The sequence below is a fragment of the Vipera ursinii genome (assembly GCF_947247035.1).
Source record: "Vipera ursinii genome assembly, chromosome: 4".
NCBI classification, from domain to species: domain Eukaryota; kingdom Metazoa; phylum Chordata; class Lepidosauria; order Squamata; family Viperidae; genus Vipera; species Vipera ursinii.
In genome coordinates, this window is record NC_139514.1 from 4,295,610 (window position 1) to 4,312,796 (window position 17,187).

Below are 17,187 nucleotides of genomic sequence, written 5' to 3' on the forward strand. Positions count from 1 at the left end.
CCAAGTTCTGCAGCCGTTCTTCGTATGTTTTAGCCTCCAGGCCTTGGATCATCTTAGTTGCTCTTCTCTGATTTTTTTTTCCAAACTCTCAACATCCTTTTGACCAAAATAAGCAATCTTTTCGGAGGTGAGCCAGGAATAAGGAGAGTAGGCAATTCTTGGCGCAGCAATCTAGACGCTCCCCCTTACTCACAAGTTCGTGCGCCTACAGGTGCAATTCACCAAGCGGACCAGGTTAACAGACCACAACTGGCTTACCTACTATGGGTTGGACTAGAAGACCTCCAAGGTCCCTTCCAACTCTGTTATTCTATTCCAGGGGTGTCAAACTCAATTTCATTGAGGGCCGCATCAGCATTGCGGTTGCCCTGGGGGGGGGCAGGTGGGTATGGTCAGGGTGGGCGTGGCCTACTGGGTGGGCGTGGCTAGAGTGCGTATGGCCTACTGGGGGGCGTGGCCAGCTCTACATCGTTGGCATCAAGGGTGCCTATGGGGGGCCTGGGCAGGAGTGGGACAGATCTGGGGGTCTCTGGCAGAAGGAGGGTCTCTGGGCCAGGGCCAAGGCAGTGGGGTCCGTTCCCTCACTGTTTCCAGGGTGGCTTCGCGGGCCGCATGAAACCACTTCGCGGGCCGGATCCGGCCCCCGGGCCTTGTGTTTGACATGTCTGTATCTATTCCATATCTCCAAGCAAAGAAATCCTATAATGCACAGGGTCTTCAAACTTGTATCCTTTCAAATAGGAAAAGCGGCAGCAACGGAGATTTTGTGAGATCCATGGAGTGAAAAGTCCATGGCAGGCATGTCAAACACAAGGCCCGGGGGCCGGATTGGGCCCGCGAAGTGGCTTCATGTGGCCCGCGAAGCCATCGTGGAAACAGTGAGGGAACGGACCCCACTGCCTTGGCCCAGAGACCCTCCTTCTGTCAGAGACCCTCAGATCTGTCCCACTTCTGCCCAGGCCCCCATAGGCACCCTTGATGCGAATGATGTAGAGCTGGCCATGCCCACCCAGTAGGCCATACGCACTCTAGCCACGCCCACCCAGTAGGCCACGCCCACCCTGGCCATACCCACCCGGCCCCTTGAGGGCAACCACAATGCTGATGCGGCCCTCAATGAAATTGAGTTTGACACCCCTGTTCTATGGAGATTCTCGGTCCTCCAGGTCCTGGTTGTCCCAAAGCTGGGTTTTTTTTCGCGAGACAACTGGACTTCCTTTGTTTTTCTTTGAAGACGTTTCCCTTCTCATCCGAGAAGCTTCTTCAGCTTCTTCTTCAACTCTGAAGAAGCTTCTCGGGATGAAAAGCGAAACGTCTTCAAAGAAAAACAAGAAAGCCTCGTGGAAAAAAAAAAATCACCTTTGGGACATGGAGTGAAAAACACCAAACAGGGCATGAAGCCAGATTTTCGCAAACAAGTTGGACGGGCGCAGCAAATCCATCTGTTCCAACTAGGGGTGGAAACCTAACCCCCTCCATCCCGCACACAATGGCCTTGACAAGTCACGGTCACACTCATATTTTGGATCACAGGGCAAATAAAACTTGGGACTGGTGTCCAGGTCCTTTGACTCGGGACAGGCGTCCCATTCCTTTTTCGCCCTGGAAAGACTGAATCATTATTTAGGTTTAGGTAAAGCTGAATAAGAAAAAGGAATCTGAATTTAGGGAAGAAAGAATCAAAAAAGAGCTGGAAGGGACCTTAGAGGTCTTCTAGTCCAGCCCCCTGCTCAAGTAGGAGACCCTGTAGGATTTCAGACAGGTGCCTGCCCAATCTCTTCTTAAAAACTTCCAGTGTTGGAGCATCCACAACTTCTGGAGGCAAGTAGTTCCACTGGTTAATTGTTCTCACTGTCAGGAAGTTTCTCCTTAGTTCCAGCTTGCTTCTCTCCTTGATGAGTTTCCATCCGTTGCTTCTTCTCCTGCCTTCAGGCACTTTGGAGAATAGCTTGACTCCCTCTTCTTTGGGGCAGCCCCTGAGATACTGGAAGACTGCTATCCTGTCACCCCTATTCCTTCTTTTCTTTAGACTAGCCAAGCCCAAATCCTGCAACCGTTCTTCTTATGTTTTAGTCTACAGGCCTTTAATCATCTTAGTTGCTCTACTTTGCACTTTTTCCCCCCCATAGTCTCAACATCTTTTTTGTAACGTGGTGACCAAAACTAAATTACTGTAGAACTCTGTGTCTTCCATTTTTATCACTAAACGGTGTACATCAAATGGTATAGAAGTGGTATAAGTCAGGGGTAGGCAACCTTGGCTCTTTTATGACTCGTGGACTTCAACTCCCAGAATTCCTGAGCCAGCATGGGGAAAACTTTGGCCCCTTCATGACTTGTGGACTTCAACTCCCAGAATTCCTCAGCCAGCATGAGGGAAACTTTGGCCCCTTCATGACTAGTGGACTTCAACTCCCAGAATTCCTGAGCCAGCATGGGGGAACTATGGCCCTTTTATGACTCGTGGACTTCAACTCCCAGAATTCCTGAGCCAGCATGGGGAAAACTTTGGCCCCTTCATGACTTGTGGACTTCAACTCCCAGAATTCCTCAGCCAGCATGAGGGAAACTTTGGCCCCTTCATGACTTGTGGACTTCAACTCCCAGAATTCCTGAGCCAGTCTGAGAGAAACTTTGGCCCCTTCATGACTTGTGGACTTCAACTCCCAGAATTCCTCAGCCAGCATGGGGGAACTATGGCCCCTTCATGACTTGTAGACTTCAACTCCCAGAATTCCTCAGCCAGCATGGGGGAACTATGGCCCTTCATGACTTGGGGACTTCAACTCCCAGAATTCCTCAGCCAGCATGGGGGAACTATGGCCCTTCATGACTTGGGGACTTCAACTCCCAGAATTCCTCAGCCAGCATGAGGGAAACTTTGGCCCCTTCATGACTTGTGGACTTCAACTCCCAGAATTCCTGAGCCAGTCTGAGAGAAACTTTGGCCCCTTCATGACTCGTGGACTTCAACTCCCAGAATTCCTGAGTCAGCATGGGGGAACTATGGCCCCTTCATGACTTGTGGACTTCTACTCCCAGAATTCCCCAGCCACCATGGCTCATGTTGGAAACCTCTCCCTTTCCCCTCAGCATGGCTGGCTCAGGAATTCTGGGAGTTGAAGTCCATGAGTCATTAAAGAGCCCAGGTTGCCTACCCCTGACCTAAGCAACCAAGATCAAAGTAGATAAAACTCTCTCTTGAAGGCAGCTTTTAGTGATGCATGCATCCCTCTCTCCCAATAGCAGCACCCCAAAAGTCTCAAGTGTTTGAGACAGGAAGACCCCCTTACCCATCATAAGGAACGAGATCACCCATTGTAGCACTGAAATGATCTGCAGCTGCTTCTCCACTTTGGACTTCGACAGCCAAGAGAGATCCTGAAGGGCTGATAAGATGCTGGAACCGGTCCCTGAAAGGAGAAAAGGAAGAGAATTTGGTCTATTGAGCGATTTCCAAAGGCTTCCCCAACCGATTCCTTCCAGATGCTTTGAATGCAGCCCTCTGCATTCCCTGTTAATTAATTCCCTACTAACCATTAACTATTAATTCCCTGCTAACCATTAAATATTCCTTCTCTACTAACCATTAAGTATTCATTCCCTACTAACCATTAGGTATTCATTTCCTACTAACCATTAGGTATTCATTCCCTACTAACCATTAGGTATTCATTCTCTACTAACCATTAAGTATTCATTCCCTACTAACCATTAAGAATTCATTCTCTACTAACCATTAAGAATTCATCCTCTACTAGCAATTAAGTATTCATTGCCTACTAACCATTAAGTATTCATTCCCTACTAACCATTAAGTATTCATTCTCGACTAACTATTAAGTATTCATTCTCTACTAACCATTAAGAATTAATTCTCTAAGTATTCATTACCTACTAACCATTAAGTATTCATTCTCTACTAACCATTAGGTATTCATTCTCTACTAACCATTAACTATTCATTCCCTACTAAACAATAACTATTCATTCCCTCCTGACCATCACCAGCATGCACCACCATGAGAATTGGACCATAAGGAAGGCTGAGCGCTGAAGAATTGATGCTTTCGAATTGTCCCTTTCAGCTCTGTTATTCTATTCTAAATAACAAACGAGTTCACCTCCAATCTGTGTGGTTCAAGTTAAGAGCAGATGGTCCAAAACAATGTTTACTCTGGAGCCTGGTACAGCGTTCCCGGACTCACAACCACAATTGGGCCAGAATTCCCACCGTAAGTCATTATGATTGTGTCAAGTTGGACATAATTTTACGACAATTTTTACAGCGATCGTGAAGTGAATCTGGCTTGGGTGGGGTGTTGGGCCTTTTTTTTTTTTTGCCAGAAATTGAAGTTCACCTATTTGGATTCCCTGACTGACGGATGCTTCAACTGGTCATAAATATGACCTGGTTGTCAAGTGCCCGATCTCCGATCGTGTGACCGCAGGGATGGATGGCATGATGGTTGTAAACACGAGCTCAAGTCACTTTTCCTGAGGCCATTGTAACTTTGAATGGTCATTAAACAGTCGTAAGTCAAGCACCAACCCCAATTATGACCACAATTGAGCTCAACATTTCCATCGATAAACAAGGCAGCTGTTAAGTAAGTTGCGCTCCATTTTATGACATTTGGGCCACTTTTGTTAAGCGAATCACCTCCGCTGTTAAGTCAATCATGCTGTCATTAAGCAACTCTGGCTTCGCCCGTAGATGACAACATTATTTTGAGATGAAGATGACACCCCAAGATATGGCAGCATGGATGTCTCCAGACCCCTGGTTAAATTTCTCCTAAGTTCTAGGGTCAGGGGTTTTTAAACTTGGCCCTTTCGTGACTTGTGGATTTCAACTCCCAGAATTCCTCAGCCAGGCACGCTGGCTGAGGAATTCTGGGAGTTGAAGTCCACAAGTCATAAAAGGGCCAAGTTTGAAGACCCCTCTTCTAGGTTGCTTCTTTCCTTGATGGAAACTAACCAAGGAAAAAAACAACCTAGAATTAAGGAGAAATTTCCTGACTGTGAAAACAATTCATCAGTGGAACAGAAGTTGCCTCCAGAAGTTGTGGATGCTCCATCTGTGGAAGTTTTTAAGAAGAGATTGGACAGGCATAGTGTTTCCTGCCTGAGGAGGGGGTTGGACTATAGAAGACCTTCAAGGTCCCTTCCAACCCTATTATTCTGTTATTCTGCTACTCTAATCAAGAAGAGAACAAACTTAGAACTAAGAAGAAATTTCCTGACAGTGAGAACCAGAGGAACTCCTTGCCTCCAGAAGTTGTGGGTGCTCCGTCCCTGAAGGTTTTTAAGAAGAGACTGGACAACCGTTTGTCTGAAAACGTATAGGCAGGTTTCTTGCCTGAGCAGGGGGGTTAGACTAGAAGACCTCCCAGGTCCCTTCCAACTCTGTGATTCCGTAAATAGTAGTGTTAAAAGCAGCTAAAATGGACACCCTTTTCAGCCATACTCAGGTGTAAATGGGAAAAGGCTTCAGGTGAGTTTAATTTAACAGCCCAGAAGCAGGTAAACAATAGAGGAAGTAGATTAAAATGATCCAGCCAAGGGTTGAATACTACTTCCTTAGAGGAAGAGAAAGTCATCCTGTCCTCCTTCTAGGTCAGGGGTCTTCAAACTTGGCCCTTTTATGACTTGTGGGCTTTAACTCCCAGAATTCCTCAGCCAGCATGGAGAAACTATGGCCCCTCCATGACTTGTGGACTTCAACTCCCAGAATTCCTCAGCTAGCATGGGAGAACTATGGCCCCTTCATGACTTGTGGACTTCAACTCCCAGAATTCCTCAGCCAGCATGGGGGAACTATGGCCCCTTCATGACTTGTGGACTTCAACTCCCAGAATTCCTCAGCCAGCATGGGGGAACTATGGCCCCTTCATGACTTGCGGACTTCAACTCCCAGAATTCTTCAGCCAGCGTGCCTGGCTGAGGAATTCTGGGAGTTGAAGTCCACAAGTCATAAAAGGACCAAGTTTGAAGAGCCCTGTTCTAAACAGACCATGAACAGGAAAGGCCTGTTTGCAAGTAGATTTTTTTTTCTCCTCCGCAAATCTCCAAAAGTTATCCATTGACAAATTCCCTCAAATTACCGGAAATGTCAAACAAACTGAAGGCCCCATCTTGTTTTTGACTCAGCCCGTAAGCATATCCTAATGCTTGAGGCTTGGGAGGTTAGGGAAGTGTGAATCTGTGGGATGCCAAAATTAAAAGCCTGAAACGTGTGTGTTTGCAACAAACAAAGATTTCTTCTTGGCAAGGCATCGTTGAACAAGCCACACAACGTCCCTTTTCTTTTTTTTTTCTTTTGGAAACTAATCAAGGAGCGAAGCAACCTAGGAGCAATTTTCTGACAGAACAGTTAACCAGCGGAACAACCTGCCTCCAGAAGCTGTGAATGCTCCAACGATGGAAGTTTTTAAGAAGAGATTGGACAAACATTTGTCTGAAATGGTATAGGGTTTTCTGCCTGAGCTGGGGGTTGGACTAGAAGACCTCCAGGGTCCCTTTCCAACACTGCTATTCTATTCTGTTCTGTTCTAGATTTCAAGATCTCAGATTCCAATTTGCAACACAACTAGGCAACACAACTCTTCCAATATGCAGGGGAAGGAGAAAGAGAGACTGCTATTGGCCACCCAGAAGGCTCAGAAAAGTCACCTCATTGCCTCTCAAGAGATGCTCAGTTAGAGCAACCAAGACATATCAAGGAATTATCACACTTTATCAATCAGAATAGAGCTGGGAAGGGACCTTGGAGGTCTTCTAGTCCAACCCCCTGCTCAAGCAGGAGACCCTCAACCACTCCAGACAAATTGTCATCCAGCCTCTTTTTAAAAACCTCCAGTGTTGAAGCACCCACAACGTCTGAAGGCAACCTGTCCCACTGGTTAATTCTCCTCACTGTTAGGAAGTTTCTCCTTAGTTCCAGGTTGCTTCTCTCCTTGATTAGATTCCATCTGTTGCTTCTTGTCCTGCCTTCGGGCGCTTTGGGGAATAATTTGACTCCCTCTTCTTTGTGGCAGCCCCTCAAATATTGGAAGACTGCTATCATGTCCCCTCCCCCCATTGCTTCTTTTTTGTAAACCAGGGGTCTTCAAACGTGGCCCTTTTATGATTTGTGGACTTCAACTCCCAGAATTCCTCAGCCAGGCAAACTGGCTGAAGAATTCTGGGAGTTGAGATCCATGAGTCATAAAAGGGCCAAGTTTGAAGACCCCTGGTTTAGATATAACCACTACTCTATGTTTAAAAGGTCACAACCTTCATAGCCACAAAGCACAACTTCAAATCCTGACTTTAAACTGTCTTAGAGGCAGTATGGTCTAGAGCAGGGGTAGGCAACCTTGGCCCTTTTATGACTTGTGGACTTCAATACCCAGAATTCCTGAACCAGCCATGCTGACTCAGGAATTCTGGGAGTTGAAGTCCACAAGTCATAAAAGGGCCAAGGTTGCCTACCCCTGGTCTAGTGGCTAAGGCACCAGCCTAGAAAGCCGGAGACAGTGAATTCTAGTCCCACTTCAGCCATGAAAGTCAGATGGGTGACTTTGGGCCAATCACCAGGAGACGGTGAGTTCTAGTTCCACCTCAGCCATGAAAGTCAAATGGGTGACTTGAGCCAATCACCAGGAGACAGTGAATTCTAGTCCCACTTCAGCCATGAAAGCCAGCCGGATGAGTATGGGGCAATCACCAGGAGACGGTGAGTTCTAGTTCCACCTCAGCCATGAAAGTCAAATGGGTGACTTGAGCCAATCACCAGGAGACGGTGAGTTCTAGTCCCACTTCAGCCATGAAAGTCAGATGGGTGACTTTGGGCCAATCACCAGGAGATGGTGAGTTCTAGTCCCACCTCAGCCATGAAAGTCAGATGGATGACGTTGGGCCAATCATCAGGAGACGGTGAGTTCTAGTCCCACCTCAGCCATGAAAGCCAGCCGGATGAGTATGGGGCAATCACCAGGAGGCAGTGAGTTCTAGTTCTGCCTTCGAACATGAAAACCGGCTGGGTGACCTTGAAACAGTCACCCTCTCTCAGCCCAGCCCATCACACAGAGTTGCTGCAGAGAAAATAGGAGGAGGAAGGAATATTAGGTGTGTTCGCCACCTTGAGTCATTTACAAACAATAATAAAGATGGGATAAAAATCAGCTAACTGAAGAACGCTGCCGTTCCCCTGGGCCAATCTTCCTCACCCTAAGAGTCCCAACTGGCTGGGGATCCTGGGAGTCGTTGTCCCTGCATCCCTGCAAGGCGCTCCGATTCAGAAAGCTGGATGGTAGGTCTGCGGCAGCGTGGGAAGCAACTGTGTTGTGTAGGGATTCCTGTTTTTGCTTCTCTTCCTCCTTGTATTTCTGTGGGGAGACAGCCGTGCAATTCTCCTTCATCCTTTTTTTCCATCGGCAGGGTTGTGTTTAATCATCCGAGCACTCTTGATCTGCGTGAATCATCCACCGAGGCAGGTTGGCTTGGAAACCGGCAAGGTTAAAAATAATCTTTGGAAAACCTGGTATGTGTGTGTGTATGTTTTTTTACTTTATGGGGCTGAGATACAAGCAGCAAAGCAGGCCGGTGGTGAACGATGGTGGCCAATTGTGCTGCCCTGGCAATGACTAAAATCAGAGATTGCAGCACAGCCACAGTTTCTCTTCTTCTAGATTCAGAAGGCAGAGTAACAAGAGTTGAAAGGGACCTTGGAGGTCTTCTAGCCCAACCCCCTGCTCAAGCAGGAGGCCCTCTACCATTTGAGACAAGTGGCTGTCCAGTCTCTTCCTGAAAACCTCCAGGGATGAAGCACCCCCAACTTCAGGAGGCAAGCAGTTCCACTGGTTAATTGTTGTTGCCCTCAGGAAATTTCTCCTTGGTTCCAGGTTGGTCTTCTACCTGTTACTTCTTGTCCGGCCTTCAGGTCCTCTGGAGAATAGCTTGACTCCCTCTTCTCTGTGGCAGCCCCTCAGATATTACAATAAAATAGAGCTGGAAGGGACCTTGGGGGTCTTCTAGTCCAGCCCCCTGCTCAAACAGGAGACCCAACACCATTTCAGACATGTGACTGTCTAGTCTCTTCTTAAAAATCTCCAGTGATGGAGCGCCCACAATGTCTGGAGGCAAGCGGTTCCCCTGGTTAATTGTCCTCACTGTGAGGAAGTTTCTCCTTAATTCCAGGTTGCTTCTCTCTTTAATCGGTTTCCAACCATTGTTTCTTGTCCTGCCCTCTGGTGCTTTGGAGAATAATTTCACCCCCTCTTCTTTGTGGCAGCCCCTCAAAAACTGGAAGACTGCTATCATGTCACCCCTCGTCCTTCTTTTCATTAAACTAGACATACCCAGTTCTGCAACCCTTTGTCATATGTTTTAGCCTTTAATCCCCAAATCTTCTTTGTTGCTCTTCTCTGCACTCTTTCTAGAGCCTCAGCATCTTTTTGATATTGTGGTGATCCTATTCCAACCACATCACATCACAATCTCCAACACGCCAGCTGTGGACTCCAGGGTTATCCGCAGATTCCTCCTTGGTCGCCCCAGTTTTTAGTTTGGCACAACGGGTTTTAACTTTTAAACACAATTACAAATTATTTTTTCAGGCCAGGAAGTCAAACAAGTTAAGTATGTCCTTGCTGAAGTTGGTAGGTGAAAAATATGAAGGGGAGAGTTGCTTATTTTTTCAGGGGCAAAAAAAAAAGAGATAAGCAAGGAATTGTTGATCAACATCCTGTAAGGAGTTTCATCAAGGTGATGCTGTAGTTCAGGGGTCTTCAAACGTGGCCCTTTTATGACTTGAGGACTTCAACTCCCAGAATTCCTCAGCCAGCATGGGGGAAACTTTGGCCCCTTCATGACTTGTGGACTTCAACTCCCAGAATTTCTCAGCCAGCATGGGGGAACTATGGCTCCTTCATGACTTGTGGACTTCAACTCCCAGAATTCCTCAGCCAGCATGGGGGAAACTTTGGCCCCTTCATGACTTGTGGAGTTCAACTCCCAGAATTCCTCAGCCAGCATGGGGGAAACTTTGGCCCCTTCATGACGTGTGGACTTCAACTCCCAGAATTCCTCACCCAGCATGAGGGAACTATGGCCCCCTCATGACTCGTGGACTTCAACTCCCAGAATTCCTCACCCAGCATGAGGGAACTATGGCCCCCTCATGACTCGTGGACTTCAACTCCCAGAATTCCTCAGCCAGCATGGGGGAACTATGGCTCGTTCAAGACTTGTGGACTTCAACTCCCAGAATTCCTCAGACAGCATGCCTGGCTGAGGAATTCTGGGAGTTGAAGTCCAGAAGTCAAAAAAGGGCCAAGTTTGAAGACCCCTGGTGTAGTTTGACGGGTTGTGAGTGAGCAAATTTTTCTTCTTTCGTTTTTTAGTTATTTACTTAATCTGTATCCCATATTGAGGAATTCTGGGAATTGAAGTCCACATGTCTTAAAGGTGTAAAAGCCAAGAAACACTGATTTAAGGACGGAATCAAACCAAGAGTTTGAACTGGGCCCAGAAGCTGACTGAGGCCTAATTCGACACCTTTAATACAGGTGTTCAGGTAGTCCTCATCTTACAGCTGAGCATTTGAAGTTACAACAGCACTGAAAGAAGTGACTTATGACCGTTCTCAATACTTATGACCGTTGCAGCATCCCCATGATCACGTGATCAAAATTCAGCGGCTTGGCACCTGGCTCCTATTTATGACCGTCGCAGTGTTCCCGGGATCATGTGATCCCCTTTTGCAACCTTCTGACAAGCAAAGTCAACTGGGGAGCCAAATTCACTTAACAACCGTGTTACTAACTTAACAACTGTGGTGATTCGCTTAACAGCGGTGGCAAAGAAGGTTGTAACATGGGGCAAAAACTCACTTAACAGCTGTCTCGCTTAGCAACGGAAATGTGGGGCTCAGCTGGGATTGAGGAGTTCCTGTAATTCCACACTGATGGGGTTTTGCCACTGCGATTCCTGCCAATTGCAACTAATCTATCAGAATAGAGCTGGAAGGGACCTTGGAGGTCTTCTAGTCCAGCCCCCTGCTCAAGCCATTTCAGACAAATGGTGGTCCAGTCTTTTCTTAAAAAGGTCCAGTGACGAAGCACCTACAACAGGGGTCTTCAAACTTGGCCTTTTTATGATTTGTGGACTTCAACTCCCAGAATTCCTCAGCCAGGCACGCTGGGTAAGGAATTCTGGGAGTTGAAGTCCACAAGTCATAAAAGGGCCAAGTTTGAAGACCCCTGACCTACAACTTCCGGAGGCAAGGTGTTCCACCGGCTAATTGTTAGGAAGTTTCTCCTTAATTCCAGGTTGCGTCTCTCCTTGATTAGTCTCCATCCACTGTTTCTTGTCTTGCCTTCTGGTGCTTTGGAAAATACGTCGATTTCCTCCCCCCCCCTCTTTTTTGTGGCACAACCGCTCAAATACTGTCAGTTTATTTATGTAATCTCCATTTCCTTATTGTTAGTCAGGAGGTGTGTTCTGCTCTCCTCTTGACACCTATGGCCCATATAAACTCGGATACCTGCAAAGCTCCCTTTATTTTATTTTCCACCTGATTCTTGGGCAAACATCCAAGGAGCTGGCGAAATCTCGTTCTCAGATGGGGTTGCTGAGTATTTATTTATCATGGAAAACACTCCGCTGGGGCAAAGCCAGGTGTTTGGACTCTCTGCGCAACCTTGGCTGAAGCGAAGAAAAATGAAGCAATCCCAAATAAAGTACAATTTATTCTGATGGGTTATCGGTTGCGTCCCACCAAACGCTGTCCCGCCACTGAAGTTTGCAGTGTTTGTTATCGGAACTCTTCAGACATATTTTTCGCTCACACTGAACCCTTGGAATGTAACTAACCCTTTCTCTGGATTCATACAACATCCTGAACCACAAAGGAAGAAAGTGACCTGCAATTTGCACAGCACGTTAAACCAGGGCCACAAAGAAATGAAGGTTTCAAAATAAACTTATGGAGAACGGTTGCAGGAATTGGGTTACGTCCAGTTTAATGAAAAGAAGGACCAGGGGTGACATGATAGCAGTCTTCCAATATCTCAGGGGCTGCCCCAAAGAAGAGGGAGTCAAGCTATTCTCCAAAGTGCCTGAAGGCAGGACAAGAAGCAACAGATGGAAACTAGTCAAGGAGAGAAGCAACCTGGATTTAAGGAGAAACTTCCTGACAGTGAGAACAATTAACCAGTGGAACAGCCTGCCACCAGGAGTTGTGAATGCTCCAACACTGGAAGTTTTTAAGAAGAGACTGGACAGCCATTTGTCTGAAATACTACAGGGTCTCCTGCTTGAGCAGGGGGCTGGACTAGAAGACCTCCAGGGTCCCTGCCAATTCTTTTAGGACCAACTCTGAAGAAGCTTCTTTGGATGAGAAGCGAAACGGCTCCACAGAAAAACAAGGAAGTCCAGTCGGCTCGTGAAAAAGCATCTTTGGCTCCACCTTTAAATCTTAATTTTCAAAATATTCCAGCCCGCGGGGAAAAAGGTTTCAATTGCTATGAGTCATGTCTCCTGGAGCTCCAGGGAATAAAAATCGTATTTTTAGCAAGCGCTATTACAGTGAGCTTGCCTTGCAAGGTTGTTGTTTTTTTTTCAAGGAATGAGCCACTGACAACATGCCACCGTCTCGATGTATATTCCGGAGAAATGGATCGGGCCCCTCCCTTTCCAACAGGTAGCTCAAGAAACTTTCTGTCCCTACTTATGTAAGAGAGCCCGTGGCTTAAACAGCTTTTAAAGTTATAATGCTTTGGAGAATTGCTATCCTTCACTCACACAGGTTATGCCAATTTATGAATTTATCCCTTCGGTACATATCCTATCATTTCCTCACTCAAGGTGATGTGTACATGCTTGGCGCAAACATATGGCTGTCTTCCGACAAAAAATGAAAGAAAGAAAGAAAGAAAGAAAGAAAGAAAGAAAGAAAGGAAGGAAGGAAAGAAAGAAAGAAAGAAAGAAAGAAAGAAAGAAAGAAAGAAAGAAAGAAAAAGAGAAGAAAGAAAGAAAGAAAGAAAGAAAGAAAGAAAGAAAGAAAGAAAGAAAGAAAGAGGGAGGGAGGGAGAAGGAAGGAAGGAAGGAAGGAAGGAAGGAAGGAAGGAAGGAAGGAAGGAAGGAAGGAAGAAAGAAAGAAAGAAGGAAGGAGAAGAAAGAAAGAAAGAAAGAAAGAAAGAAAGAAAGAAAGAAAGAAAGAAAGAAAGAAAGGAGGGAGGGAGGGAAAAAAACAAATAAACTCAAATGCTAGATTCGATGGGCACCAGGTAACTCTTTTTCTGCCGACTCTTTCTAACAGTCCTTCTTGTTATTTTTCTCCCTCAGCACAACAACCCTTGGAGGTAGGACAGATTGAAGGGATAGAGAAGTGATCTAAAGTCAGAAGGGAGTTGTTCCCAACGGCAGCCCAACACCTTAACCCGGTGTTTTCTAACCTTGGCCATTTTAAGATAGGCGGACTTCAACTCCCAGAATTCCCTAGCCAGCTGGGGAATTCTGGGAATTGAAGTCCTCATGTTTTAAAGTTGCCCAAATTAAGAAACACTGATCTAGGCTACAACAGACTTTGCTTCCTTCTCACGTATTCCAGAGCAAGTCAATCTTGAGCTTCTTCCTCACCTTTTCCCGTTTTCCGGGGCCAAGCTCAAGTTTCACTAAAAATCGCCAACGGTCTTCCCCAAGCCTACGTCCACATTCCTTCCTACCTAGTCAGAGAGATGTTTTCTCCAGATCTTGAAGAGCAATTAAGCCTCCTAAATACAGGCAGTCCTCAACTTACGACCACAATTGAGCCCAAAATCTCCACGGCTCAGTTCAGTGAATCTGGCTTCCCACATTGACTTGGCTGGTCAGAAGGTCACAAAAGGGGGAATCACATGACCCCGGGGGACACTGCAACCGTCCTAGGTACGTGCCAGTTGCCAAGCCTCTGAATTTTGATCATGTGACCGTAGGGGGGGGGTGTTCTGCAATGGTCATAAGTGTGAAAAACTTCGTAAGTCACGTTTTTCCGCACTGTTGTAAATCTGAACGGTCACTAAACAAATGGTTATAACTTGAGGACTTCTTCCCCCCCCCTCCCAAAGAACTCGTCTGATGTCTGCTCTTTGAAAGAAATCAGACCAGGATTCCAAAACCTAGGATACTCAGCCTACCATTGTCTGGCTGCCGTTCTTCCTTCTGCCTCCCAAGGTTATTCTCACAGTCCATTAAACCTGATCTCACCTGCCTGTTTTACCTAACCATTCATCAACTTGTGAAGCCGTGGCAAATACCAGCATGGACTGGAGAATTGCAGAAAAGCAAAACAGCCGAAAAAACAGACAGACAACAGAGAGGGCTTAAAACAAGGACACCAATGCAATTAGGCGAGACGGCTAGACCTAATTAAAATATATATATATGTATATCCCTAGGGTTGGATATAAAGAGATGGATGGATAGAAAGAGATGAGATAGAGATGATATATATATAGAGAGAAGATATATAGACAGATAGAAAGAGATAAGATAGAGATGATACAGATATAGATAGATAAGATAGATTAGATAGATAGAGATAGATAGATAGATAGATAGATAGATAGATAGATAGAGAGAGAGATAGATAGATAAATGGATGGAGAGAGAGATAAGAGAGACAGAAATGATATAGATAGTTATAGATGATAAAGATAGAGATAGACATACAGACATATGCGTGTGTCTGTCTGTTTTTCCCTTATGTTTGAAGCCGTGTTATAACAGGAGTCACTTTTTTTAAAGAAAAAGTCTGTTTTCTTAGACTTCTGTCTGTCGATCTATCACCTCTATTATCTCTCTCTCTCCCTCCCCCCTCCCTCCCCCCTCCCTCCACCCCTCAAGAACAACCTTTAACTTCAAGTAGATTCGCATTCAAAGCACATGGATGAATTAGGCTAGTAAAGTAATATTTTATTTTTCTAAAACCTTATTTTGTTTTTTATCCCAACCCTAGTCTCGAGAAGAGTCCAACCCATCAGTTGCCGCCAGAATCAGTCTGACAGGAGGGACAACCCCATTGAGCAGCAAATTGTCACTCTTATTATTTATTTATTCGATTTTTATCCCACCTTGATTACTTTAACTCAAGGCGATAAAAATATCTAAAGGCTCCTTCCTCCTCTTTCCCCCCTCCCGCAACAACCGCCTTGCGAGGTGGGTTGGGCTGGCCCAAAGTCACCCGGGCTGCTTTCATGCCTAAGGCGGGACTAGAACTCACAGTCTCCTTGTGATTGGCCCAAAGTCGCCCAAATAGGTGTCCTGCCTAAGGCGGGACTAGAACTCACAGTCTCCTTGTGATTGGCCCAAAGTCACCCAACTAGGTGCCCTGCCTAAGGCGGGACTAGAACTCACAGTCTCCTTGTGATTGGCCCAAAGTCACCCAAATAGGTGTCCTGCCTAAGGCGGGACTAGAACTCACAGTCTCCTTGTGATTGGCCCAAAGTCACCCAACTAGGTGTCCTGCCTAAGGCGGGACTAGAACTCACAGTCTCCTTGTGATTGGCCCAGTTACCCAACTGGTTTTCATGCCTAAGGCGGGACTAGAACTCACAGTCTCCTTATGATTGGCCCAAAGTTACCCAACTGGTTTTCATACCTAAGGCAGAACTAGAACTCACAGTCTCCTGGCAATTGGCCCAAAGTCACCCGACTAGGTTTCCTGCCAAAGGCGGGACTAGAACTCACAGTCTACCCGACGGGCTTTCATTGCTAAAGTGGGACTAGAACTCACAGTCTCCTGGTGATTGCCCCAAAGTCACCCAGCTGGCTTTCATGCCTAAGGCAAGACTAGAACTCACCGTCTCCTGCTTTCTAGCCTGGTGCCTTAACCACCGCACCAAACTGGCTCAAACACTAAACTGTCTAAATGAGGAGACAATGTCCCCGGGTTAGTTCAACTAACAACGAATCAATGTTTGAATGGAGGGCATTGCAAAGAAATGCAAAGAAAGATTCACACACCACACTACAGGTAGTCCCCTAGTTACAACAGTTCATTTAGTGAGCATTCAAAGTTACAACGGCATTGGGAAAAGTGACCCGTCCCCATATTCCCGTGATCAAAATTCGGTGCTTGGAAACCGACTCGTATTTATGACGGTCGCAGTGTCCCGTGTGAGTGTGTGTGTGTGTGTGTGTGTGTGACGTGATCCCCTTTTGCGACCTTCCTGCAAAGAACACCAATGGGGAAGCCAGATTCACTTAACAACCCTGTCACTAACGTCATAGCAGCAGCGATCCGCTTCACAAGTGTGTGTGGGCCACGCAAGGTCATCAAACGGGGCGAAATTCACTGAGCGTTTCACTTAGCGATAAAAATCTGGGGCTCCGTTACGGTCGTAAGTCGAGGACTACCTGCGTTTTGGCAGTTGGGACACTCAAAAGGTCCTGCCAGACCTTCTCATGTGCTTGAGCAGCTAAAATGTTCCAGCTTGTGGATTTTGGCAGGCGGGTCTTCGCTTTGACCTTGCTGGCACTCCCCGGACTCACTGCCCAAACAGCCGAGGGATTACAGGTTGACTCCGACGGCGTTTGGAGAATCTAAAGTTCACCCTTCTCTCCAATAACAATCAACCGGGTTTCAAAAGATCACGAAGATCAGACCGGTGAGAGCAGAAACCCTTCTTCAAGGTTCCTAGCAGAAACAGCTTCAGAGGTAGACTGCCTTAACACGTGGAAGCTCCACTACGCCAGTCTGCGAGAGAGGACGAGGTCCGGAATTGGCCCCCAGCAGCACCTGATCTATTTGTCAAACTTTGTTACAATCCAAAAGAAACAGAGCTCCTTAAAAAACGCTTTTTTGATGACCAGATAGGACAGGGGTCTTCAAACACGGCCCTTTTGTGACTGGTGAACTTCAACTCCCAGAATTCCTCAGCTGAGGAATTCTGGGAGTTGAAGTCCACCAGTCACAAAAGGGCCATGTTTGAAGACACCTCCCCCCCACCCCCGAGATGGGATGATAGTTACGCCTCCCTGTAGGCTTAACTTAAGGCCAAAAATAAACCCCATTTCTAAGTTCCAAAACGTACGAAGCCTCGAAAAATTAACCAGCATTCAAAACTCCCCAAGGTTAGTATTTAGTGTGGGCATGCTGGAGTCCTGTGCAAGCATGACACCAAAATCCAGCGCTTGCATGAGCTTAGATCCTAAATTCGA

The 17,187-nt window shown here is 46.4% G+C and overlaps 1 protein-coding gene across 2 annotated transcripts in view; it reads right to left on the reverse strand.

Annotated features, from left to right (window-relative positions):
* DGAT2 (diacylglycerol O-acyltransferase 2) overlaps positions 1–17,187 on the reverse strand; it is a 43,595-nt gene that overhangs the window by 24,364 nt on the left and 2,044 nt on the right. For both annotated transcript variants that reach the window (XM_083362161.1, XM_083362160.1), the window contains exon 2: positions 3,294–3,413. In XM_083362161.1, the coding sequence (XP_083218287.1) occupies positions 3,294–3,413 (120 nt within the window). The remainder of the gene's footprint in view (positions 1–3,293; positions 3,414–17,187) is intronic.